Consider the following 27,960-nt stretch of genomic DNA (forward strand, 5'->3'; position numbering starts at 1 on the left):
GCACTGATGACTATATGTCATCATTCTGTTTTGTATCCTAACCACCTATATAATTGTCCCAGGTCCTGTGAGCATCTTCCAGCCCTCGTCCTCTTTCATCATTGCTGATATGAAGAGTCTTCGTCTGGAGATCCAGTTGGCTCCAGTCATGCAGTTGTATATTGTTGCCAGACCTGAAGAGAAAGGAAAGATGAGCGGTAAGTTTTCAAAAATATGTGATTAGAATCACTTTTTCTTGCAGAGTGTTTAGTAGGGCGTAAATGAGTTCAACACCGCCTTTTGGCAAAATCATTCTTCTCTCTTTTCCCATCACAGATCAGATCGGAAAGACATTCATTTTCAATAAAAACAAAGGAAATAGGTTTAGGGGTTAAGGGCTGTCACTTTTGAGAAAAATCAAATTCGAACGGATATTGAATATCATGCAATGTATTCGAATATATTCGAATATCTACATGCCCCCCCCCCCCCTCGCGCATAAAAAAAAAAAAAAAAAACAACACCGTAGCCTAATGGAGATTCAATCACAAATGTATTAACAGTGAGTCATAAACAGGACTATCTGGTTTATTATTTTGTTTACTTAATGTTTGAAACAGCAGGTTATCAACTTAGAATATCAACTTATATGAAGTGCCACTATGCATATCTCACAGCATTAGGCTAAAAAAAAACGAAAAAAAAAAAATAAAAACGATTCAGAACAGGCACAAACAATAACGTGAAAACTTAAACAGCAGCAGGAGTAAGGCATATAGCCTAGTCTAATTAATTTCTTAATATTGTTTGCAAGAAACACCAGTCTATCAACTTGATCTGGATTAAGTGCGGCTCTCTTTTTTTTTACAATGTTCTCCGTGGTGGAGAACACGCATTCGGAGCGCACAGACGTGTCTGGCTACTGGCTATTATTCGCTTGATTTGGTCATGGGCCTACGCTACAATACGTCTAGAGTGCCCTCTACTGGATAAGATGGCAAAAAATAAAATAAAAAACAAACGGTCTACTCATAGACTGTAAAAAATGCGCTACACATGGCATTTTAAAAACGGTATATTTCATTTATAATTTATTTATTTTATTCACCGGATTCGAATCCGGGTTGATCACGTCAGAAATTACTTCGGTAGATGCTTTACCATCTAGGCCACTAAACATGTTAAAATATTATCGTCTTTTGTAGTAATCAAACATTGGTGGGTGGAGTTAGTGTAAATAGCCTCTGCCAACAAGGCGCCCTTTTTGCACTTAGTGTAAATAGACATTAAGGCTGCATGATAAATCACATGCAATATTTAATGCGCATCTTGTCAGTAAAGCCTACTCGGTAATCAGGGGTAAAACATAATTCTCGCTTTTAAAAAATACATCGATGTACCGGGGGCGGCCCTAGAGAATTTTGATCCCAGGTGTTGAGGGGGTGCTAGATCATTGACAGGGGGAGCTGGGCAATTCAGGGCTCCAGACTCATTCTTCCCACTAGTAGATCTTTTGCAACTTTACAACATTCTGTTAATCAATGCATGCTGATGAACTTTTATCATAGTTTATATTTATATGGAAATTACAGTGGTTAACATTCGACCTAGGGCTGCACATTTAATCAAATTTCTAATCACGATTACAATTATGGAAGCCACAATTTTGTAATCGTTCAAAGCGGCAATTATTCGTTCAGTCCACTTATGTTATTCTGCATGCTTAAAGGGGGGGTACAATGGTGTTTCGTGTATTCAGAGTTGTTCACAGTGTTAAAGACATGGATTCTCATGCTAAACATGGCCAAAGTGGATCATGGATCTAATGATGTAGACGAGAATGGAACTCCTTATATGAGCATTTCTATCAGAAAAGCGTGCCCGATGCGTGTTTTGAATGACAAACATGCGCCTTGACGGAGTGGATCGGGATAGTATTTTCAGCGTTTAACAACTTAAATTATGCCCCGCTCCTCGCACTACTATTATATTATATTATAACTGCAATGACACATGACAGACACATGTAATCATAAGAATTTATTACAGATGTGTCAAAGAGCAGTACCACAGTAGTCCAAATGACGATTTCATTTGGACTACTGTGGTACTGCTCTTTGACACATCTGTAATAAATTCTTATGATTACATGTGTCAGTCTGTTATGTTTCTCTTGTAGACTGTATACTTTATACACTCACTCTTTATTGGTTGATTTGTTCTTTATAAAAATACAAATAAAAAACTCAATGCAATACGTTTTTTATTGCACAGTTACATGATTTTGGGGTTTTAAGTATAAGGTTCTATTCAGTTTAATGTACTTTATTGACATAGTTTGTGTACAAAGCATGTCACAAAATGAATAATGGCGATTATAGCAATACACAATGCAATAATATGAAATATTAAGATTCTGTATTCCCAGACAGCAACATAGTGTTGGCCTGGGATCAGGCCCACATCTGGCCGCGTGAAATCCATGTGGGCCAGATGTGGGCTGGTTCTGGATGAAACTGCTTGCTGTCTGGGTTGGGGCTGGGCTATATAAGGCTCAGGTGTGGCACAGATTTGGGGATTCTGGTTTACTTAAGGCTGAGAACCTGTTTTTGCCCAGCCAAGGGTGATTAACTGGCTGAGATTCGGGCCGGTTATGGCCCATGTGTGGCCCTTGTCTTTAATCCAGTTCTGGGCCACTTCAGGGCCGTCGTTCTTTGCGGCACTTGGGCCGAGGGGAAAAATATTGTTTGGCCCGGATCTGGTCCAGAAGACATTTGCTATGTGGGTAGTTTATTAATAAATAATGAAAATGTCTTCTTTTCCCCTTGACACGTTCATAATCATTTTGACAGGTATTTGAGGCAATTGCTTTACTCTCTTAAAAATAAAGGTGCTTCATGGTTCCATATAAAGAACTTTTAACATCTGAAGAAACCTTTCTGTTTCACAAAAGGTTCTTTGTGGCTAAATAAGGTTCTTCAGATTATAAAAAGGTAAAAAAGAGATGGGTCTTTAAAGAACCTTCGACTGAATAGTTCTTTGTGGAACCAAAATGGTTCTTCTATGGCATCACTTGAAGAACCTTTTGAAGGACCTTTATTTTTAAGAGTATGAGTGAGCTTGAGGGCAGAATATGCTCTAGCCTAACAGGCCTGCCTATATAGTAAAGTATGGTTAATATATTTTATTAATCAATTTAATATAACATGCGACTAGTTGACTAGAAAAATCTTTAGTAGAGGGCAGGCCTACTTAGCACAAGGAAGCGCTCCATGTTTAGAATAAAATGCTCTGCATTGCACAAGTTATGAGTTAAGTGTTTTTTTTTTTGTTGGTTTTTTTTATCACCCTGATTGGATTATAAAGAATTATTTGTTGATCTTGTTATCCCTTTTATACATACCATATGCAAGATACTGTAATTACTTTCAAAAAGTGGTTGGGACATTATCGACCCTGGCATCTATCTATGACCCCTTTAAGAAAGGACTTTTCAAAAATGTATCAGTGCATAGTGAATAAATTACAGGTTTTGTACTTTTAATTCTATATCTTGTTTCTTTCAGGTCTATGTGGAAACTATAATGATGTCCAATTAGATGACTTCAAAATAGAGTCGGGCATCACAGAGGGCACACAAATACCCTTTGTCAACTTTTGGAAAAACCAAAACAGTTGTCCAAATCTTGAAAACACATTTGACAACCCTTGTAGTCTGCAATTAGAGATAGGTACACAATTTTATAAACCTAATTTTTATGTTGTAGAATTCAAACATTCCCAGCCTGATATTTGTTTTATTTGGGATACTAGAGGACAATGACCTATTCATTTTTTTTTTGTCAAGGTTAAAATATGGCTATTTTGTCAGGATTAAAAGAATGTTTTTATTTTTTCATTCAGAGAAAATGGCTCAAAACTGGTGTTCCCGTCTCACAAACCAAACTGGAATATTTTCTGCATGTCATTCAGAAATATCTCCTGACATTTACTACCAAGTGAGTCTTTTTGCACAAAATTATAGGGTAAATGGAATATGATATACAAATTTAAAGAGCCCTCATTCTTATAATATGGATTTCCTCCTCTGCAGTGGTGTGTCTATGACACCTGCAAATGTACAGATATTAAGAGATGTATGTGTGCTGCCGTGTCCAACTATGCCCACGCCTGTGCTGCCAGAGGAATCATTCTCCGGGGCTGGATAGAATTATCCCCCTGTGATGAGAACTCCATAAGTATTTTTTTCTTTATATATATGGCTTGAAATGAAATCTATGACTTGAAATCTACATTATTATCTATATTAACAAATGTGAATTATTTCTGAAAAAGAAACGTCAAAAATGTGTTTGTCTCTCTGCACAGTGACTAAGTGTACAGGCAATATGAAGTATTCCTACAACGTGACCAGCTGTGGCAGCACATGCCGCTCTCTTAGTGGACAAGATAGCACCTGCCAAAGGTCCTTCACACCTGTATTTGGGTGTGTCTGTCCTGAAGACACCTACCTCAATGATGAAAGGAACTGTGTGCCTGCTGAACAGTGTCCTTGTTACAGTGGCAACCGGTTCATAGAGCCATCAGGCAAAATCTACAATAATGGTGTTAAATGGTAAAAATATTAGTTCAACATACAGTTTTGACACATTATTCATTATTGATAAAACATTATTGTAACTGTTGATGACTTTTTTTTTTAATTACAGCACTTGTAACCTTGGCAAATTACACTGCTCCAGCCAAGTAGGTGAGCTGCAAATACCTCTTCAGCAGTTCCATCTGCCAAATTCAAACTGAGATGTCACTGAGATACGGCAACATTGATGTGATTTGTGCACGTTTTTCTGCTCCTCATCCATGTATCTGTTGTTTTAGACTGTGAAGGTCCAATGGTCTTCTTCAACTGCTCAAATTATGAACAAGGACACATAGGGACAGAATGTCAGAGGACATGTGAGAAACAAGACCCGAAAAATTGTGTGAGTTAGAATGGATGAGGACACATGAAAAATAAAATAAAAATAATGATATCATTATTTTGTATTTTTATAGTTCACTGGTAACCTGAAATTGCAAATCTTGCAGAGAATAGCACTAATGCTGGTCCTTCTTGGTTTGTTTTGTCTGTAGGTGAGTACTGGGTGTGTATCAGGGTGTGTGTGTCCAGATCACCTTCTAGCTGGAAGAGATGGGTGTGTGGAGAGGGCAAACTGCACCTGTGTCCACAATGGAATAGACTATTTACCTGGAGTTCAAGTTCAAGAGGACTGTAACACCTGGTGAGCCTTGTTTTTAGCGTATTATTGAAGGGACATATAACACTGAACTGCCTTTTCTAAGTTGTAAACAGAGATGTTGTGTTGAACATCTGATACATCACCCATTCATTTACATTTTAGGATAAAAGTGATTGTTGTTTTTTTTGCCATTTTCATCTTCACTGTTTAATATCTTGCCAAATTTTCAGAAGATGTGACGTCGTGAAACATCATTGTTTGAGATGCACCTCACATTGCCCTGAAAATTGACCAGACACCTGTGAGATCAAAGGACATTAACACTTTTTTACTTTGTTGCTAATAAATTGGATGTAATTTAAATTTCTTTTTAAAAACCAGACACCCAAATCACTTATTAATTTCCTCAAAAAGAAGTGTTTTTCCATCTGTGATGAATTTAAAACTTTGGAAATGATTTAAAAATGGACTTATTTAAAATGAATTTAAAAGTGTAAAAAAAGAATTATTTGACATAAAATCGGTGCGGACATTGCACAGTGCTCATTCAATAAATGCACAGCTAAACAGATGAGTTTTGAGTCTAGATTTAAATGTGACTAGTGTTTTAGCACATCTGATCTCTTCTGGAAGCTGATTCCAACTGCGGGTGGCATAGTAACTAAAGGCGGACTCCCCTTGTTTTGTGTGAACCCTTGGTATTTCTAACTGACTCGATCCTAATGATCTGAGTGCTCTGTTAGGTTTATATTCAGTGAGCATATCTGCAATGTATTTCAGTCCTAGGTCGTTGAGTGATTTATAGATGAGTAAAAATACTTTAAAATCAATCCTAAATGTAACTGGAAGCCAGTGTAAGGACCTGAGGACTGGTGTGATATGCTCAGATTTTCTGGTTCTAGTCAGAATCCTGGCAGCAGCGTTCTGGATGAGCTGCAGCTTTCTAATGGTCTTTTTGGGAAGGCCGGTGAGGAGCCCATTAGTCCACCCTGCTGGTGATAAAGGCATGAACAAGTTTCTCCAAACAAAACATCTAATTCTTGCAATGTTTTTTAGATGATAGTATGCTGATTTAGTTACTTACGGAGGCCGAGAGAGCTCAACACGCTGCAACTTAAGAAAACACATGCAAATTGCAAAAACATCAGCAAATGAAGAAAACATCTTCATCAGTTTGACAACACAAGTGTTGCAAATCCTTCACAACACATATGCTTATAGCGAAACGCGCTGCAAATCATCACAACACATGCATATAACGAAACGCGCTGCAAATACTTCACAACACATGCATATAATGAAACGTGCTGCAAATCCTCACAGCACATGCACATTAAGAAACAATTAATGAAGCATTGCAAATTTATTTTCATTAACCTTGAAATTATATTTAGCTGAAGATATTAAAGTTAGCCATCTTAAGTAACGTTTTACATTTAATCATGCAATTATTCAGCTTATTTAGGCTAATAATATCAAAAAGATAAAGGAATTATGGTGTTTTAAAAAAAAAAAAACTCACCTTTCAGTTCACCAACAACTCCACTGACCAGTACCCACTGCACGATAAGCAAATCCAAGCCGGGTCTGACACTTTTTGAGGTCTCCTTGAAACATTTCTATTGTGGTCAGTGCTATTTGCAGCGCGTTTCGTTATATGCATGTGTTGTGATGATTTGCAACGTTTCTTAATATGCATGTGTTGTGAAGGATTTGCAGCGCGTTTCGTTATATGCATGTGTTGTGATGATTTGCAGCATTTCTTAATATGCATGTGTTGTGAAGGATTTGCAGCGCGTTTCGTTATATGCATGTGTTGTGAAGGATTTGCAGCGCGTTTCGTTATATGCATGTGTTGTGAAGGATTTGCAGCACTTGTGTTGTCAAAGTGATGAAGATGTTTTTTTTTATTTGCTGGTGTTTTTTCAATTTGCATGTGTTTTCTTAAATTGCAGCGAGTTGAGCTCTCTCGGCCACCGTAGTTACTGCTTTGACATGGCTACCTGAAACTAAGGTCTTTCTCCAGAATCACACCAGAATCAGACCAAAATTCCTGATCTGAGTTACTTTTTCAAAAAAGTAACGCCAGTTACTTTGTTTTCCAATTTATTGACTGACAAGTCTCCTGTCCCCATACTGGGAGAGATCGGAAGTATGTAGGCGTTGTGTACTCTGTGTGAACATGATGTAGTTCTAGAATTCTAGATTTTCTAATAGAGCTGCAATCGGGCCTTAAAAGTTAAGCCCGACAGGACCCGAGCCCGACAAGTACATTTTGATTGACAGCTTTTTAAAAGCCCGAACCCATTTACAAGCCGACATTATTCAAATGTATGCACGCACAGCTCTTTTGCCTTTTGTCAGGAATGAGTCATTTATACATGTTTTAACATAATTTATACATACGTAACTAACGTAATAGGCCACTTGGAAGTTTGAACAAAAAAATAAAATCTAAGTCCTCTGTAACATCGTAATATCTCAGCACTAAATAGCATAGTCTCATTTAGCATATAAATAGGCCAACGCACCAATAAAAACAAGTCTTTCTTAAAAAATTGAATTGAGATAAAATCTAAATTAAGATGGGTATTTGGCAATAACGAAATTAATTAAGATAAAGGCTCTGCCGGATTTGCTTCGCCATAGCAGCTGACATAATAGCTAAAATAATGATGCCAACAGCTTATATAGCCTACTCGGTCTACATTATGCATTTAAGACTCAATTAATATTTAGATATTATTTGAAAAACATTTTCTCACCAAGATTAGGTAAGGCCTAAGTGTTTTTGTGGAGGAAAATGATTGAATCCACTGTAGATGTCTTCAGCGCGTTCCTGCGCTCACTGATGGTGCGTCCAGCAATATAACCCACTGGCTCATTATTCGAGGATTCCCATTATAAACAAGGTCAAAACTTTTCCAAACCTCAGACTTTAGTTGCTGGTGCTACCAAAACGTAATCGTCAGAGGCAAGCCTCTGTTTCAACTACTCAGCATACATTTTCGCATCTTTCTCGTACTAATCGAAACACATTAGTCTACATGACCGCTCATTTACCGCACAAGCGCGAGCCCGTGTAAAATTATATAAATGAAGCCCGAATCGAAATGAAGTCCGATCGGGTCCCGTCGGGTTCGGGCAAAGATCTTAAGATCTATTTTCTATACTCGATTCTCGATTCAAGTCAATGAATATAGATTTAATACAAATACTATATGTATAAAAAAGAACAGTTAACAGTCCACAACACTATCGTCGTCGTCTTGCTTACGAAATCTAAAATGCTTCCATAACTCTGACTTTTTATCTGAAGGTGGCATCAACGTCGACAAAGCACCTGAAACCCTTTAAGCCAGTGGTTCTCTACCTTTTTTTCCAGCGGGCCGCATTATGGTCCAAGTACAAGTCTCGTGGGCCTCACGCACATTACGTCACCAATACAAACCAACCTGATTTATAATATTATAGCCTAAATATTATCATATCTAATCGATTAGATTCATTGAAATAAATAAATAATTCTACTACACCTGACTCTGTCGGGAGCTGAACAATTTTGTGAAATTCGGCTCGATGTAGTAACAGCACAATGAAGTTGCGATTGTAAAGCCTGTGTTATACTTTCCGCATGAGCAATCCGGACGCACGGTCAGCGCAGCGCAGCGCAGACGCAGACTTCTTCCATTTATACTTCCGAAAGCGCACGTTGATGGTCCGCTCTGCAACAAACATGTGAACAAATAATTGCCCAGAATCATTGCACATCGCTGTCTTTATATTCTTTATTGACGGATTGCACAGGTTCGATTGGCAATGAGCTTCTTCACACTGCCTGAACATGTGCAATTGTGCTTTTGAAGACTACTGACCACGCGCACCTGTCCACGCGGTCGTCTGCTCAGAGCCTCGGCACACATTCTCCGATGGCGTAAGACGCGCACGGGAGCATGACTTGACGCGCGACATTGCAGAAAATGTGCGTTCACAAATGTAGCCTGTTGATCCAAATATGGAAAGCACTTTCGAATTTAATAATATGAGCTTCTCTCCAGAGATGTTTTGCCACATTTCTTCAATTAAGGATGATTGCTGCGTAGTATATGGTGTTTCTATTTGCTTGAATTTCAAGTGAATTGCAAAAGTTTTGTGTGTGTGTGTGTTCAGCATATGTTGGGCCGCATTTGAATTCGTGACGGGCCGCGGGTTTAGAACCACTGCTTTAAGCACTGAATAAATGAATGACGGGTTCGTTGGTAACATCGCACAAGGCACATAAGAGGGTGACATCTAGTGGAGAAGATTTGTAATTAGATTAACGCAAATTTTACGTTCAATGTCTGCGGAAATAAATATGGAAAAAAATCGATTCATGGCTTTTGAAAATCGATTTTGAATTGACCACATTTTAAAAGACGATTAATCGAAAAATCGATTTTTTTACCCAGCCCTATTCTAGACTAAATGTGAATGTGCATTAATTTATCCCACTTGCAAAAATAAACTGTTTTAGTATTCATCAAAATTAATTAAAACAGTGTAATGCAAACTCAGAATATGACGCATACATTAAATATGTTAAACAACACAAATGTATCAAATCCCATAAATCCCATTTGCTGCTGACCTTTGATGATGCAGTTCAACCAATAAGCAAACATGACTTTAGATAAACTAACAATTGTGCTTGTTTTTTTGTTTTTATTGCTGAAGAATGTTGAACTTTCTTCTCCTGTCTTTATACTGTACAGACTTGAATTTACTTTTCCTTCATCCTGAGGTTTATTCATTACACTTTTTGGTGTGAAAGGGCTTTTACATTAGCTGCAAATAGAACTTATATTAAAAACAATCAAAAAATACAGTCAGTAACTGAGGCACAAGCTAATAGAAGTTGTGTTTGAATGTAATGAGTGAGAGAGCGGTGCTATACGAGAGAAGTCAAAGAAACTCCCGACTCAAATACTATATGACTGTGTACTATTCTGCATTGCTAATAATAATAATAAAAAAAATCAAGCCCTTCTCATATTTAAAAAGTAATGCAAAGGTAATGTAACACATTACTTTTCATGTAAAATAACTAAGTAGCATGATTAGTTACTTTTTTAGGGAGTAACGCAATATTGTAATGCATTACTTTTAAAAGTAATTTTCCCCAACACTGCTGGTTTTGTGGTCCAGGGTCCAGTGTTGAGCAGTAATGTATTACTTAGTAACATTTAATTAATTATTATTATTTTTTTTAGTAACAGAGTAATCTAACGCGTTTTAATTTTCAGTTTGCTCTGGGATTGAAAGGGAAAGGTCTAGATTAATTGTCAGAGTGTCAATCTTTGATTGAACTGATGTTTGGATTGTGAGTATTCCAAAAAACAATTACCCCTAATGCCGTATTTCTAGACCAAGTGGGAAAATGGTGCCAGGTTATTGTTATGAAAGATATGCGGAAGTTGAGTGATGCCCTTTTCTGCGTATGTGCTAAAATTGAGTGGATTCTTGTTAGCTGTAAAATCTGGGTTATTCCAAATCTGTGTGTATTTAGATGGTGCAAGAGGGGAGTTTGTGATTTGATGAAATTTCCAGGCTGTCAGAGCTACTGCTATTGTCTGCATTTTAATACAGTGGTGCTTATTGATTGTCTGATTGTAGAAGTGTTAATGTCCTTAAAAATTGTTAGTTCAACATCTAGTCAAGCCATGTGCTTTCTGATGGGTTACTTTATTTGTGTATATTTTGGAGCTGATTGGCCAGAAAGAGTGGTAACAATGTGGTGCTTTGAGTCCTCAGTGTGGTTTTGATTTCTGTTGGGTGGTCAGTTTAATTCTTGGGGATAGACAATTCTATGTTTTATAACAGTAAAAGCTTTTTTGTGAGTCACGTTTGAGTCACGTTTATCAAAAAACACTGATAATAGCATTTACTTTACCCCCCCATTGGAATTTAAATAGTATATGTTTATGTTGAACTTCATTCACGAACAGATGGTGCTGTATTAAGCAGTATATAAAATGTCTGTGTATTTGACAAATATTGCACTTAATTCACTTCATCTGTGATAAGAGTATGCAAACACCTTGACTTAACGTCTCCACTTTTAACTCTGCCCCGACTGCAAGCGGCTACTCTTGCCAGCTGGTGACAGCGTAGTGTAGTTCATCTCGAACAAGCCTAATCTTACAATGGCCTCCAGTTTTTTCCCTGTGATAAGTAATGGGCATCATTTGTTTTATGTGGATATATTCATATACAGTATTCATTATACAGTATTCATTTAAATTATTCATTTCACTATGAGGGTAACAGCTGCTTCATGACCAGTTTGAAAGTACTTTAAATTATAGCTTTCACAAGATATGTACATTTGTGTAATATACTTTGAGTTTACTGTGTATAATATAGTTGTTCATTTTGTAGCAAGCTTTTTTTGACTCAATAACATAAAAAAAAAAAAAAATTAAAAATTACATTTAAATTTATGCATTTAGCAGATGCTTTTATCCAAAGCGACTTACAGTGCATTCAGGCTATCAATTTTTACCTATCATGTGATTCAGAAGCTGCTACCATGTTGTCTTCCCTCTTTGATTTTCTAATGGACTGATGCTGAAACAGGGATTTTCAGACACTTTAATATTGATAAGAACAGTATTAATAATTTGTATGTTTAATATTTCAGCACATGCACAAATGGGATGTGGAATTGTACTAACAAGGTGTGCTATGGCACCTGTACCATCTACGGTGAAGGACATTTCAGGACTTTTGATGGCAAGAGATACTCCCTTTACAGAGAATGCGAACACACCATAGCCCGTGTATGTTTATCCATGTCTGTGTTACTTAATTGTGTTACTAAACTTTAATACATTTTTAAAGTATCTGTATGTTTTACTTTGTATTTTAAACTCTTTCTTTTTCTATGTTCCAAGGGGTAATAATATACTTTTTACTTAACTACATTTAATTAAACCATATTGTTCTTCATTATTTTGAATTGAAGAAATCAATGCCCATTCCGACACAAGCCTATTCTTTTCCATAAATCTAATGAATTGATTAACAAATTACACTAAAATGATTCATTTGCAAATTGACCTGATAGGATTGCAGCTGTTCTTAAGACAATAACTCAGTGATTCAATAATTCAGATAAAGCAAAAGAAAGTAAGAAAAAGTAAAAGAAGGAAACAAAAACAAAGAATGCAGTTAACGTATTTCAACTTGCAAAAGTATTGCAACTGTTTAGTGAAGTCACCCATCTGTTGCAACTTCTTCACGGCCTGACATTTTACTGTTTGTGATCCCTCTAGGATAACTGCAATATGAACCAGACTCTGTCCTTCAGCCTTGTCACACAGAACAAACTATGTGAGACCACCAACACCATCTGCAAGTCTATCAGTCTCAAATTTGGGGTGAGGTTGTTTCATAGCTCAAACTAAGCATGAATGTAGTATTAGAAAATGTGTAAAAGTATGTAACATGCATATCACTAATGTATACATGTATGTAAAGAAATGTTTGAGAAATGTGTGATATAATCTGCGACCTTGCAACAATGTCATAAGAGAGAGATATCCAGTTACATATATTGTAGTTATAGAAAGTGTTTTAATACTCACTGTTCAAATCCTGCAGAGATATGAGATACTTTTATCAGAGGATGGAGTCAAAGTTGTTGAGAGCAATAGCACTGATCACCAATATAAGATCCATTTTGCTGGGATATATATTGTCACAGAGATCAAAGATCTTTTGAACTTAATCTGGGACAATAAAACAAGTTTGATACTCCAACTCCATCCAAAATTTAAGGTATGCAGTCCTTAAAGGTACACCTTTACATTTTACCCTTTGTTCATCTACTCATCTAAATGTCCACATGATCTCTATGGCAGGGCACAGTGTGTGGACTGTGTGGAAACTTTGATGGTAATGCAAACAATGAATTTATGAAGCACAATGGCGAAGTGGTGACGGATCCAAAAGATTTTGGAAATAGCTGGAAAGCGAATCCCGACTGCCCAGATTTGACAAACATGATAGACTTTTGTAAAGAAAATCTACATCGGAATGTCTGGGCTGAAAAACGATGCAACATCATAAGAAGTGATGTCTTTAAAAATTGCCATGCACTTGTAAGTAACAGTATAAACTATTTTCTACAGTAGTTACATGTGATGTGTAATTTTTTTTTTGTTGAAGTTCACATACATTCAACTGACCATTGGCAGATAGAGTTTGTTTTTGGGAAACCTGTTTAAAAATAATCATTATTTATACAATGCTTTTTGGTAACACTAGTTGCACAGAAATTACACTTGTAAATAAGCCAAAATAAAATAAGCCAAATTTAGACCTTCTGCTTTTATCTTTGTCTGTACATGAGAAATTCTTTGACATGTTGTTCAACCATCCTTGATTTCATAAATAAATAAACACATAAAAAGCAAAAAGTATATATATATATATATATATATATATATATATATATATATATATATAAAAAAAAAAAAAAAAAAAACAATTCAGTGTTTTTTTCCATCCATACATTTCAAATTGGTGGGGTTTAATGGACCCTTAAGACTTTATTTTTTATGTACAAAAACAATTGTGTTCTGTAGCAGAAAGATAGTATACTGGTTTGGCATGAAGGTGAGTAAAGACAGAGTGGGTGCTTTTCAAGGAACTAACCCTTTAATATTATATATTAAGTTAATTCAACATGATATTAGGGATGTGCCAGTACTAGTATCGGTACAGAATGGTTCCCAGGCAAATTCCAAAAGCAAAAGAATTGACATAATTTCCTCATTATCTTCAGCTGGCATGTTCACATGACAACGGCAGCATGTGTCTGTCAGCAGATGTTGCTGTTTTACTGTCATAAATGTTTTTCTTGTTGTTAGCATAACTGTTCCAAATAAACATACATTTTATATTAAAAAAAGTTAAAAAATATGCTTTATAATATATAAAAACTAGTTAAATAAAATATAAAATGTATATTGTTTTTATGTTGATGTCCATCAGCGAATCTGCTGACGGACACATGCTGCATTGTCACGGGAACATCCCAGCTGAATGTTGCTCCTTTGGCAAAGTGCATTCCTAACGACTACTTAATGGCACGCATGTGCCCTACTCATCCCAAAGTCCCCACTCCAAAGGAATAAGGATGATCACTTCCATTTCTAATTTGGCCGGTACCGTTCGGTACCGGTATTAGTACCAGCATATCCCTAAATAATATATCTACAAACAGTATGAGGAAGAAAATCGAGCAAAAATGTGACATAAAAAAAAAAAAAACATGATAGAATCTATGAAATATTCAGTTTTTTTTTTTTTGTTTTTTTTTTAACTCCTAGGTGGATTCTGGTCCATACTATGAAGACTGTGTAAGTGACACCTGTACATGTGACACTGGTGGTGACTGTGATTGTTTCTGTACTGCAGTAGCAGCTTACGCTGCTGAATGTCGTAAAATGGGGGTTTGCGTGAAATGGCGGAGCCCAAGCATTTGCCGTAAGTGCTAATATTTCCTAAATGTCAGTAAATATTTTACTATTGCCTTTAAACATACACAACACACTATATGTAAGTGTTTATTTTACTCTTCTACAAATTTAAATAAACTTTGATGATTTGATGTCTACTATAAATGTTTTCATTGTCCTGACTCAAGTGGTTGTTTTTTCAGCTTTATTCTGTGACTTCTACAACCCTGATGAAACAACATGTGAGTGGCATTATAAAGCCTGTGAATCTGCCTGCCTGAAAACCTGCAAAAACCCCTCAGGAAATTGCTCTGATCAAATTCCTTTGCTTGAAGGTTAGACATAATTTTTTAATACTCTGGACATGTTTTGCTAACTTGTTGACATCAAATTGTACTTTAATGACGCAATTTGTGTGTTTTACTTTTTACCATACGTATACTGTTTGCCTTAAATTTACGTTCAAGTTTCAATGTTATATTTGCTTCATAAGAAAAATCATGTTGCACCAATCTTATTTCCATATTTCTAAATTACACACCAAAAAATACTAAATCAAGACTGTTAATAAAATATTTGTGTCTTCCTTTAATTCTTTTATTGTTTGCCTAGGATGTTTTCCTAAGTGCCCTTCAGAAACTCCATATTTATCGGATGAAACCATGACTTGTGTTCGAATATGTAACTGTACCGATAACAATATTCAATTCCCTCCTGGATTAACTGTGCACCCCTCATATGAGAACGGAACATGCGTTGAATGTAAAGAAAATGGGGAAATAAGAATATATAATTGTACAATAACAAATCCCACTACAACTGTGACACCGTCATCTACAACTACAGAGACTTCCACTGCCAGCTCCACGACTCCTACAGTGCCTACCACCACTACCACTGTGACACCGCCATCTACGACAACAGAGACTTCCACTGCCAGCTCTACAACTACTACGGTGACGCCTACGACTCCTACAGTGCCTACCACCACTACCACTGTGACACCGCCATCTACGACAACAGAGACTTCCACTGCCAGCTCTCCAACTGCTACGGTGACAGCCACGACTCCTACAGTGCCTACCACCACTACCACGGTGACACCGCCATTTACGACAACAGAGACTTCTACTGCCAGCTCTACGACTACGACTCCTACAGTGCCTACCACCACTACCAGTGTGACACCGCCATCTACGACAAAAGAGACTTCTACTGCCAGCTCTACGACTATGACTCCTACAGTGCCTAGCACAACTACCACTGTGACACCGCCATCTACGACAGCAGAGACTTCCACTGCCAGCTCCACGACTCCTACAGTGCCTACCACCACTATCACTGTGACACCGCCATCTACGACAACAGAGACTTCCACTGCCAGCTCTACAACTACTACGGTGACGCCTACGACTCCTACAGGGCCTACCACCACTACCACTGTGACACCGCCATCTACGACAACAGAGACTTCTACTGCCAGCTCTACGACTACGACTCCTACAGTGCCTACCACCACTACCACTGTGACACCGCCATCTACAACTACAGAGACTTCCACTGCCAGCTCCACGACTCCTACAGTGCCTACCACCACTACCACTGTGACACCGTCATCTACGACAACAGAGACTTCCACTGCCAGCTCTACAACTACTACGGTGACGCCTATGACTCCTACAGTGCCTAGCACCACTACCACTGTGACACCGCCATCTACGACAACAGAGACTTCCACTGCCAGCTCTCCAACTGCTACGGTGACAGTCACGACTCCTACAGTGCCTACCACCACTACCACGGTGACACCGCCATCTACGACAACAGAGACTTCTACTGCCAGCTCTACGACATGGACTCCTACAGTGCCTACCACCACTACCAGTGTGACACCGCCATCTACGACAACAGAGACTTCTACTGCCAGCTCTACGACTACGACTCCTACAGTGCCTACCACCACTACCAGTGTGACACCGCCATCTACGACAACTACAGAGACTTCCACTGCCAGCTCCACGACTCCTACAGTGCCTACCACCACTACCACTGTGACACCGCCATCTACGACAACAGAGACTTCCACTGCCATCTCTACAACTACTACGGTGACACCTACGACTCCTACAGTGCCTAGCACCACTACCACTGTGACACCGCCATCTACGACAACAGAGACTTCTACTGCCAGCTCTACGACTACGACTCCTACAGTGCCTACCACCACTACCAGTGTGACACCGCCATCTACGACAACTACAGAGACTTCCACTGCCAGCTCCACGACTCCTACAGTGCCTACCACCACTACCACTGTGACACCGCCATCTACGACAACAGAGACTTCCACTGCCAGCTCTACGACTACCACTCCTACAGTGCCTACCACCACTACCACTGTGACACCGCCATCTACGACAATAGAGACTTCCACTGCCAGCTCTACAACTACTACGGTGACGCCTATGACTCCTACAGTGCCTAGCATCACTACCACTGTGACACCGCCATCTACGACAACAGAGACTTCCACTGCCAGCTCCACGACTCCTACAGTGCCTACCACCACTATCACTGTGACACCGCCATCTACGACAACAGAGACTTCCACTGCCAGCTCTACAACTACTACGGTGACGCCTACGACTCCTACAGGGCCTACCACCACTACCACTGTGACACCGCCATCTACGACAACAGAGACTTCCACTGCCAGCTCTACGACTACGACTCCTACAGTGCCTAGCACCACTACCACTGTGACACCGCCATCTACGACAACAGAGACTTCCACTGCCAGCTCTACAACTACTACGGTGACGCCTACAACTCCTACAGTGCCTAGCACCACTACCACTGTGACACCGCCGTCTACGACAACAGAGACATCCACTGCCATCTCTACGACTACCACTCCTACAGTGCCTACCACCACTACCACTGTGACACCGCCATCTACAACTAGAGAGACTTCCACTGCCAGCTCTACGACTACTACGGTGACGCCTACGACTCCTACAGTGACGCCTACGACTCCTACAGTGCCTAGCACCACTACCACTGTGACACTGCCATCTACGACAACAGAGACTTCCACTGCCAGCTCCACGACTCCTACAGTGCCTACCACCACTATCACTGTGACACCGCCATCTACGACAACAGAGACTTCCACTGCCAGCTATACAACTACTACGGTGACGCCTACGACTCCTACAGGGCCTACCACCACTACCACTGTGACACCGCCATCTACAACTACAGAGACTTCCACTGCCAGCTCTACGACTCCTACAGTGCCTACCACCACTACCACTGTGACACCGCCATCTACGACAACAGAGACTTCCACTGCCAGCTCTACGACTACGACTCCTACAGTGCCTACCACCACTACCACTGTGACACCGCCATCTACGACAACAGAGACTTCCACTGCCAGCTCTACAACTACTACGGTGACGCCTAAGACTCCTACAGTGCCTAGCACCACTACCACTGTGACACCGCCATCTACGACAACAGAGACATCCACTGCCAGCTCTACGACTACCACTCCTACAGTGCCTACCACCACTACCACTGTGACACCGCCATCTACAATTACAAAGACTTCCACTGCCAGCTCCACTACTCCTACAGTGCCTACCACCACTACCACTGTGACACCGCCATCTACGACAATAGAGACTTCCACTGCCAGCTCTACAACTACTACGGTGATGCCTACGACTCCTACAGTGCCTAGCACCACTAACACTGTGACACCGCCATCTACGACAACAGAGACTTCCACTGCCAGCTCTACAACTACTACAGTGACGCCTACGACTCCTACAGTGCCTAGCACCACTACCACTGTGACACCGCCATCTACGACAACAGAGACTTCTACTGCCAGCTCCACGACTCCTACAGTGCCTACCACCACTATCACTGTGACACCACCATCTACGACAACAGAGACTTCCACTGCCAGCTCTACAACTACTACGGTGACGCCTACGACTCCTACAGGGCCTACCACCACTACCACTGTGACACCGCCATCTACAACTAGAGAGACTTCCACTGCCAGCTCTACGACTCCTACAGTGCCTACAACCACTACCACTGTGACACCGCCATCTACGACAACAGAGACTTCCACTGCCAGCTCTACGACTACGACACCTACAGTGCCTACCACCACTACCACTGTGACACCACCATCTACGACAACAGAGACTTCCACTGCCAGCTCTACAACTACTACAGTGACGCCTACGACTCCTACAGTGCCTACCACCACAACCACTGTGACACCACCATCTACGACAATAGAGACTTCCACTGCCAGCTCTATGACTACCACTCCTACAGTGCCTACCACCACTTCCACTGTGACACCGCCATCTACAACTACAGAGACTTCCACTGCCAGCTCTACAACTCCTACAGTGCCTACCACCACTACCACTGTGACACCGCCATCTACGACAACAGAGACTTCCACTGCCAGCTCTACAACTACTACGGTGACACCTACGACTCCTACAGTGCCTACCACCACTATCACTGTGACACCGCCATCTACGACAACAGAGGCTTCCACTGCCAGTTCTACAACTACTACAGTGACGCCTACGACTCCTACAGTGCCTAGCACCACTACCACTGTGACACCGCCATCTACGACAACAGAGACTTCCACTGCCAGCTCCACGACTCCTACAGTGCCTACCACCACTATCACTGTGACACCGCCATCTACGACAACAGAGACTTCCACTGCCAGCTCTACAACTACTACGGTGACGCCTACGACGCCTACAGGGCCTACCACCACTACCACTGTGACACCGCCATCTACAACTACAGAGACTTCCACTGCCAGCTCTACGACTCCTACAGAGCCTACCACCACTACCACTGTGACACCGCCATCTACGACAACAGAGACTTCCACTGCCAGCTCTACGACTACGACTCCTACAGTGCCTACCACCACTACCACTGTGACACTGCCATCTACGACAACAGAGACTTCCACTGCCAGCTCTACAACTACTACGGTGACGCCTACGACTCCTACAGTGCCCAGCACCACTACCACTGTGACACCACCATCTACGACAACAGAGACTTCTACTGCCAGCTCTACGACTACGACTCCTACAGTGCCTACCACCACTACCAGTGTGACACCGCCATCTACGACAACTACAGAGACTTCCACTGCCATCTCCACGACTCCTACAGTGCCTACCACCACTACCACTGTGACACCGCCATCTACGACAACAGAGACTTCCACTGCCAGCTCTACGACTACCACTCCTACAGTGCCTACCACCACTACCACTGTGACACCGCTATCTACAATTACAGAGACTTCCACTACCAACTCTACAACTACTACGGTGACGCCTACGACTCCTACAGTGCCTACCACCACTACCACTGTGACACCGCCATCTACGACAACAGAGACTTCCACTGCCAGCTCTACAACTACTACGGTGACGCCTACGACTCCTACAGTGCCTAGCACCACTAACACTGTGACACCGCCATCTACGACAACAGAGACTTCCACTGCCAGCTCTACAACTACTACAGTGACGCCTACGACTCCTACAGTGCCTAGCACCACTACCACTGTGACACCGCCATCTACGACAACAGAGACTTCCACTGCCAGCTCCACGACTCCTACAGTGCCTACCACCACTATCACTGTGACACCGCCATCTACGACAACAGAGACTTCCACTGCGAGCTCTACAACTACTACGGTGACGCCTACGACTCCTACAGGGCCTACCACCACTACCACTGTGACACCGCCATCTACAACTACAGAGACTTCCACTGCCAGCTCTACGACTCCTACAGTGCCTACCACCACTACCACTGTGACACCGCCATCTACGACAACAGAGACTTCCACTGCCAGCTCTACGACTAGGACTCCTACAGTGCCTACCACCACTACCACTGTGACACCGCCATCTACGACAACAGAGACTTCCACTGCCAGCTCTACGACTAGGACTCCTACAGTGCCTACCACCACTACCACTGTGACACCGCCATCTACGACAACAGAGACTTCCACTGCCAGCTCTACGACTACCACTCCTACAGTGCCTACCACCACTACCACTGTGACACCGCCATCTACAATTACAGAGACTTCCACTGCCAGCTCCACTACTCCTACAGTGCCTACCACCACTACCACTCTGACACCGCCATCTACGACAATAGAGACTTCCACTGCCAGCTCTAAAACTACTACGGTGACTCCTACGACTCCTACAGTGCCTACCACCACTAACACTGTGACACCGCCATCTACGACAACAGAGACTCCTACTGTGCCTACCACTACTACCACTGTGACACCGCCATCTACGACAACAGAGAGTTCCACTGCCAGCTCTACGACTACGACTCCTACAGTGCCTACCACCACTACCACTGTGACACCGCCATCTACGACAACAGAGACTTCCACTGCCAGCTCTACAACTACTACTGTGACGCCTACGACTCCTACAGTGCCTACCACCACTACCACTGTGACACCGCCATCTACGACAACAGAGACTTCCACTGCCAGCTCTACCACTACTACAGTGACGACCACGACTCCTACAGTGCCTAGCACCACTAGCACTGTGACACCATCATCTACTACTACAGAGACTTCCACTGCCAGCCCTATGACTCCTACAGTGCCTACCACCACTACCACTGTGACACCGCCATCTACAACAACAGAGACTTCAACTCACAGCTCTACAACTACTACGGTGACGCCTACAACTCCTACAGTGCCTACCACCACTACGACTGTGACACCGCCATCTACGACAACAGAGACTTCCACTGCCAGCTCTACAACTACTACTGTGACGCCTACGACTCCTACAGTGCCTACCACCACTACCACTGTGACACCGCCATCTACGACAACAGAGACTTCCACTGCCAGCTCTACCACTACTACAGTGACGACCACGACTCCTACAGTGCCTAGCACCACTAGCACTGTGACACCATCATCTACTACTACAGAGACTTCCACTGCCAGCCCTATGACTCCTACAGTGCCTACCACCACTACCACTGTGACACCCCCATCTACAACAAGGTTCATTGTGCACACGGGGCCCCCTCTTAGTTCCATAACACCTGGATCCCAGCACAACAAAACAACAACACCATCCTTTACTACAACTCCCAAATGTTTCTGCAAATACAATAATGTTATTTATGCAGCAGGTGAGTATTGCTTTGTTTCTTTTGTCTGTTTAGTCCAAATGAGGTTGCTTATTAGATTGATTTATAGTCAGAGCTGGGTAGATTACTTATTAATTGTAATCAGTTACTGATTACAGATTACATTAAAAAACTAACCCTTATTTGATATCACATATATTCAGTTAGCGTAATCTTGTACTTTTTTGAAAATATATTTAAAAATGTATACATTTAATTCACCAAAAAGAGCCATAATAGGTTCTTTTTCAAGTGTAATGTATGGACAGTTAATACTTACAAAATACTAACACTAATGTACCCTGCTGTTAGTGTTTGCTAGTAACACTGAAAAAAAGCACATTTTATGATTTTAAAGCATATTTACTTATAATAAAGTAAATTTAGAAAACCAATATTGAAAAACATGAAATTCACAGCAATATCACTACTAGGTAGAATATAAAAAAAAACAGACGTGAATAAGACTGTATCAATAGAAAACATCATTGCAAACAGGAATTTTGAAAAAGACTAAACTCACACAGCGATGACATTTCTATCCATCTCAAACAATTTTAAGTGCATAGTAACAATGAGAAAAAGACAAACAATAACAACATTACAAAAATGAATATTTAAGAAGATGAAACTCAGAACAATAACAGTGCTAACACAGGGCTCGACATAATTTTTTGACATCAATCAATCAATCATTCACTTGTCAGAGTAAAAAAAAAGTTTTTTTTTTTTTTGCACAAATGTAATTTATTCTGAAACGGTCTCATCAGTGCTCTATCAGGTATTACTTTAATCTGCATATTTTTTTTTAATTTGCCTTAAATTGATTGCTGTTACACTAATAAGACATTATAGTTGATATTATTAAAATGAAATAAGTATCAACAAACTCCATCTGTCCAAATGCATAAATAATGTTATTAGATTAACGTTTTACTTTTTTTGACATACAAAATATGAAATGTTGGAAAAATGCAATGATACTTTTAAAATGAAATTAAACCACCAAAAGGTGGTGGCAAGTCACTGTCTTAATGAGTCAATCATTGATTCAACTGATTCGTTCAAATGCCTGATTCATTCAACAAATGAAGCAAGTAACCGTTTTTATAAAAGGTTCACTGAATCATTGACTCAAACTGAAAATTAATCATTTAGTAATGAAAGACTGTTGTGTGTTGCTCGGAGATGCGCGACTGTTCTGCCGTGGCTTTGCTTAGAATTATTTTTGTTTGAAATTAAGTAAAATCGATCCACAATGTCTCTAAAATGTAAGTCAGTTAACATTACTTGTTTATTTAACTGAAGATGTATAAAATCAATATCACATTTGCAATCGAGCTGAAAGTCGGGAAAACATCACTCCGTGTGATGTTGCACGTATTATACAGAATATTTAGATTTTTTTCTAGTATGTTTGTTCATTTTTTTTTTTTTTTTTTTTTTTTTTTTTTTATTCAATTTTGAAAGTAACAATGACAATTTACATCAAACATAAGACAAACATACATTGGGGAAAACATATAACAGATCTTACATTAGAAAGAATAAGAGTTAAATTCTACAAATAATTTTTTTCAGCAGAAGAGATGTTTTTACGCATTTCTTATTTCTAGTGTTTGAATTCAATGAGTCATGGAATATTTTAAGATCTTTACAAAAAAAATTAAAGGAGGGTGTTATAGACATTACTTTAGCTTTATGTATATGAAACTTCCCAAGAAGAATTATTAACTTTAATGTGTTATCAATTATATTTGAGCCAGTATTACAGTCCAAGAAGAAGATCATAGCCTCATCTATTCTGATTATTTTGTAGAATGTATCAAAAACCATCATAGATACCTGCTTCCAAAAGTCTTCAGAGTGTTTACATTTATAAAATAAGTGTATAAGCGTTTCAGATTCAAGATTACAAAAACAACATTGTGGCGAGAAGTCTTTTATAAATTTACTAAGAAATACATTACACGGATAATACCTGTGTAATATTTTAAAATGAGTTTCCTTAACCTTATTTGGCAGTAAAAATGCATTACTTGCTGACCAGATTATCTCAATTGAAGGTATAGAAGAAAAATGTTGTTTCCATTTCAGAATTGCTTTAGGGTAACAGCTGATATCTTGATTAAGACACTTTCTGATGTAAGAGTTATTACACTTCATATCCAAAATATGAACACCCCCAATAACAAGTTTAGGAGTTTGCCGTAACACTGGGTTGTAGCTGAGATGCGCTTTCACAAGCTGAAGCAATTTAATGGAGATGTTTTTAACAACCACATTGTAATCTCTGCATGTAGATTCAATCCCTGAGAGAGCAAGAAATTGTTGATAAGTATATATCTCACCATTACAATTTAGTAAGTCAGAAATAAAAATAATTCCTTTATCAAACCATTCTTTTTTATATATACTTTTCCTTTTAGATAATATATGTTGGTTATTCCATATTATACACTTGTGAGGGGAGAAATTGTGTTTAAAGGCTATTTTCCATGCATCTAGTGATTGCTTGTGAAAATTAGATAATTTGATGGGAAGTTTACTACATTTGAAGTCACATGATAATAAAAAGTTTAACCCACCACACTTTTCAAAAAACAAATTGGGGATATAAAACCATATAGAATCATTATGGGCCAAGCAATGTTTCAACCAATTGATTTTAAAAATGGTATTAAGAGTACTGAAATCAAGAACATTAAGCCCACCCTCTGAAAGAGTTCTAATAATCGTTTTTCTTTTTATATATTCAGTCTTATTTTTCCAAATGAATTTAAATATGGCCCTATCAATATCGGAGCACATTTTAGAATTTACGTACAAAGAGAGAGCCGGGTATACCAGCCTCGAAATTCCCTCAGCCTTGGAAAGCAGAACACATCCATGGATAGACAGGTTTCTCTGAGACCAGCAATTAAAAACCATCTTTGCTTTATGTAAACACGTAGAAAAATTATTTTCAAGTCTTTCATGTGGACATTTATTGATTATAATGCCAAGGTACCTAACCTTTTCTTTTACCTTAATTCCACATATGTCTGGGATAGCAGAAGGGTGAATTGTCATAATCTCAGATTTATTCTGATTAACAGAAAGGCCAGAGGCATGTGAAAAAAGTTTTAAAGCCTCTAATATAATGGGGACTTGACTTTTATCCTTCAGGAATATGCATGTATCATCTGCCAGTTGACTGGTTAAAATAGTGCGGTCTGCTATTTGGATGCCTTCAATTTTCGAACAATTCACTACATAAAGATTAAGAAGCTCTGCAACCAACAGAAACAAAAAAGGAGAAATAGGGCAGCCTTGCCTGATGCCTCTCTCAATGACAAACCGTGGTGAAGTCCCACTAGACAAGGATACATTACTATTGATGTCTTTATACAGAGTCTGTACAGTTTTCACAAATTTTGGACCAAAGCCAAATCGTCTTAAGGCATCATACATAAAGGCATGCTCTACTGTATCAAATGCCTTGTAGAAATCTAAGAACAAGATTAGTGCATCATCATTAACCAACTCAGAGTAATCTAAAAGATCCAAAACAAGACGAATATTATTTGAAATGTGTCGACCTTTCATGAAGCCAGATTGTGTGAGAGAGATAACTTCTTCTAAGCAGGGTTTTAGTCTCCTAGCATATACTGCAGCTAATATTTTGTAATCAGAGTTAAGCAATGTTATAGGGCGCCAATTATCTAAAAATTTTTTGTCTTTATTTGGTTTAGGAATTAACGTAATAAGACCTTGCTTCATCGATGCAGATAATTCCCCTCGATCTAAACATTCTTTGAAAAAGTCTAAGATTAAATCTTTTATTTCACTCCAAAATGATCGATAAAATTCAAACGGTAACCCATCAGGGCCCGGACTCTTATTAAATGGGGTCTTTGTAATTAGAATGTCCAGTTCTTCCATAGTTATTTCTCCCTCACAAACAGCATGACTATCTTCACTTATAGCTGGAATAAAAGGATCCACATTCAAGAAAAATGTATTAGAAAATTCAGAATGAAAGGAAGAAGTATACAGTCGTTGATAAAAGTCAGATACAAATTTTGAAATCTTGCCTTCCTCAGAAGTGAGATTACCATTAATATTAAGGGTTGTAATCCTTTTTAATTCACCTCTTCTTTTTTCTAAATTAAAAAAATATGTAGAATTCTTTTCTCCAAATTCAAGCCATTTTGCCCTTGATCTGATGAATGCACCTTTGGCCTTTTCTGCATAAAGAACATCAAGGTCTTCCTTCAATAAATACAACTTCTCCTTGTCTTGTTCACTGGGAGATGGCATACATAAAATATTATTAATTTCTTTTATGATCGCAGAGCTTCTTGACTCCTTTGCCTTAGAAAGTTGTTTACCAAACTTTATAGAGAATTTTCGGGACTCATATTTAAAAAATTCCCACTTTGCAATAGCAGAATCTGAATTAACTTTACATTTTTCAATAATATTTTTAATACCTGAACAATATGTAGGAAGTTGCAAAAACGAAGTATTCATCTTCCAGTATCCTGGTCGTCTCTGAGAACTGTTACGAAGCTCAGATATTTCAAGATCGATACAGGCATGGTCAGTTAGAGGGGCAGGAGAAATAGTACAGGAGCTATTAAAAGAAACTAGCCGGTCAGATATAAGCCAAAGGTCTATTCTAGATTTTTGAGACATGTCTGCTTTAAACCATGTAAACGACGAGATACTGTTTCCATGGACGTGTCTGTAAGCATCCAACAAGGAAAGGCTGCTACAAAAATCACTTATAACTAAATTAAGGTGATTAACATTAAGTCTTGGAGGGAATCTATCTAAATGCAGATCAGGGGCTTCATTAAAATCCCCTCCCACAATGAATGCTGCTGAAGGAAATTTCAAATTTAAAGCAAGTAATTTTGTAGATAAAGATTGGAAAAGAATATGATTTAAGCTAGAACTGTTAAAGCCATATACATTACATAAAATAATAACAGCTTCTCCAGATTGAACAACAGCTATTATCCATCTGCCCTCTAAAGAGAAGTGTGACTCAAGAATTTTACCACTAAAATTATGGTTAAATAAAATTACAACTCCCCCTGAATGAGTAGACCCATGTGAAAATAAAGTTTTACCTCCCCACTGTGCTGACCAAAAAGACTCATCATTAACACTAGAATGAGTTTCTTGTAGAAAATAAACATCTCTTCTTTTAGAATTACAAAATAAAAATAAAGCTTTTCGTTTAGTAAGATCGCGAATCCCCCGAACATTAAGAGAGAAACAAGAAAAGTTAAATGACATTTGAACAGAAAACAAACACACACAAAAAAAGAGAACAATCTGCCCTAGAGGGCAAAAAAGTTAACTATGCGAGAAGGAACAAAGTGCAAAACTTATCTCTTTAACCTTCCATATCAAGCATCAATGGATTAGAGAATATCCAAACCTATAAAACTAATCAGGCCAACATTCAAAAAGAAATGCTATGAGAAAACAAAAAGGACACCATCTTAGCAAGAGTTTACTTTAAAGTCATACTTGTAGATTCAATGTCACTTTTTTGGCCAAAAAAGGATAGAGGCGTTAATATGATTCACATATTATCCGCTGTAATCTTCTTTCCATCAATAATGGCAGCCGAACCCTTGAATCCAGCTCGTTTTCCATCTTTCCTGGCTTGACTTACCAGCGGCCACAGTTTATTCCGTGCGTCCCTCGCCCGTTGTGTCAGATCTTCTGTTATTTTGATGCCTTTCTGTTTGAGGACTTCAGAGTTTTTCGCGTCCATCCATATGCGATCCCGATGAGTGCGTGACAAAAACTGCACAATAATCCGCCGTGGGCTCGCGCCTCCCGCTTTCGGCCCGATTCTGTGTGCAACATCAATGGAAGTCTGAAGAACGTCTCTCAATCCCGGCGAGATTTGAGAAAAAATATCCATTGCGATCATTTTCACGTTTTCTCCCGTCTCCTCCGGA

The 27,960-nt window shown here is 39.5% G+C and overlaps 1 protein-coding gene across 1 annotated transcript; it reads left to right on the top strand.

Moving 5' to 3' along the window:
- Positions 1-3: 3 nt before the first annotated feature.
- LOC132124784 (mucin-2-like) lies at positions 4-26,587 on the top strand. Its single transcript, XM_059535936.1, has 24 exons — positions 4-197; positions 3,546-3,710; positions 3,883-3,977; positions 4,073-4,199; positions 4,348-4,594; positions 4,689-4,729; positions 4,858-4,961; positions 5,113-5,261; positions 11,902-12,040; positions 12,536-12,640; positions 12,864-13,040; positions 13,124-13,363; positions 14,597-14,753; positions 14,929-15,060; positions 15,338-15,487; positions 15,574-15,822; positions 15,887-17,124; positions 17,329-17,667; positions 18,070-18,720; positions 18,786-19,086; positions 19,133-20,685; positions 20,734-20,910; positions 20,980-21,997; positions 26,517-26,587. The coding sequence occupies exons 1-24, from the start codon at positions 110-112 to the stop codon at positions 26,585-26,587; spliced, it is 7,713 nt and encodes a 2,570-aa protein (XP_059391919.1). The 5' UTR covers positions 4-109.
- Positions 26,588-27,960: the final 1,373 nt, after the last annotated feature.

The sequence above is a fragment of the Carassius carassius genome, chromosome 43 (assembly GCF_963082965.1).
Source record: "Carassius carassius chromosome 43, fCarCar2.1, whole genome shotgun sequence".
NCBI classification, from domain to species: Eukaryota; Metazoa; Chordata; class Actinopteri; order Cypriniformes; family Cyprinidae; genus Carassius; species Carassius carassius.

Excerpts from the sequence above, each read along its gene's own strand:
- LOC132124784 (XM_059535936.1), top strand. The coding sequence starts at position 110 with ATGAAGAGTCTTCGTCTGGAGATCCAGTTGGCTCCAGTCATGCAGTTG. Across the intron at positions 4,595-4,688 it reads TACAATAATGGTGTTAAATG|CACTTGTAACCTTGGCAAAT; the intron begins GTAAAAATATTA and ends TTTTAATTACAG. Across the intron at positions 12,641-12,863 it reads CTATCAGTCTCAAATTTGGG|AGATATGAGATACTTTTATC; the intron begins GTGAGGTTGTTT and ends CAAATCCTGCAG.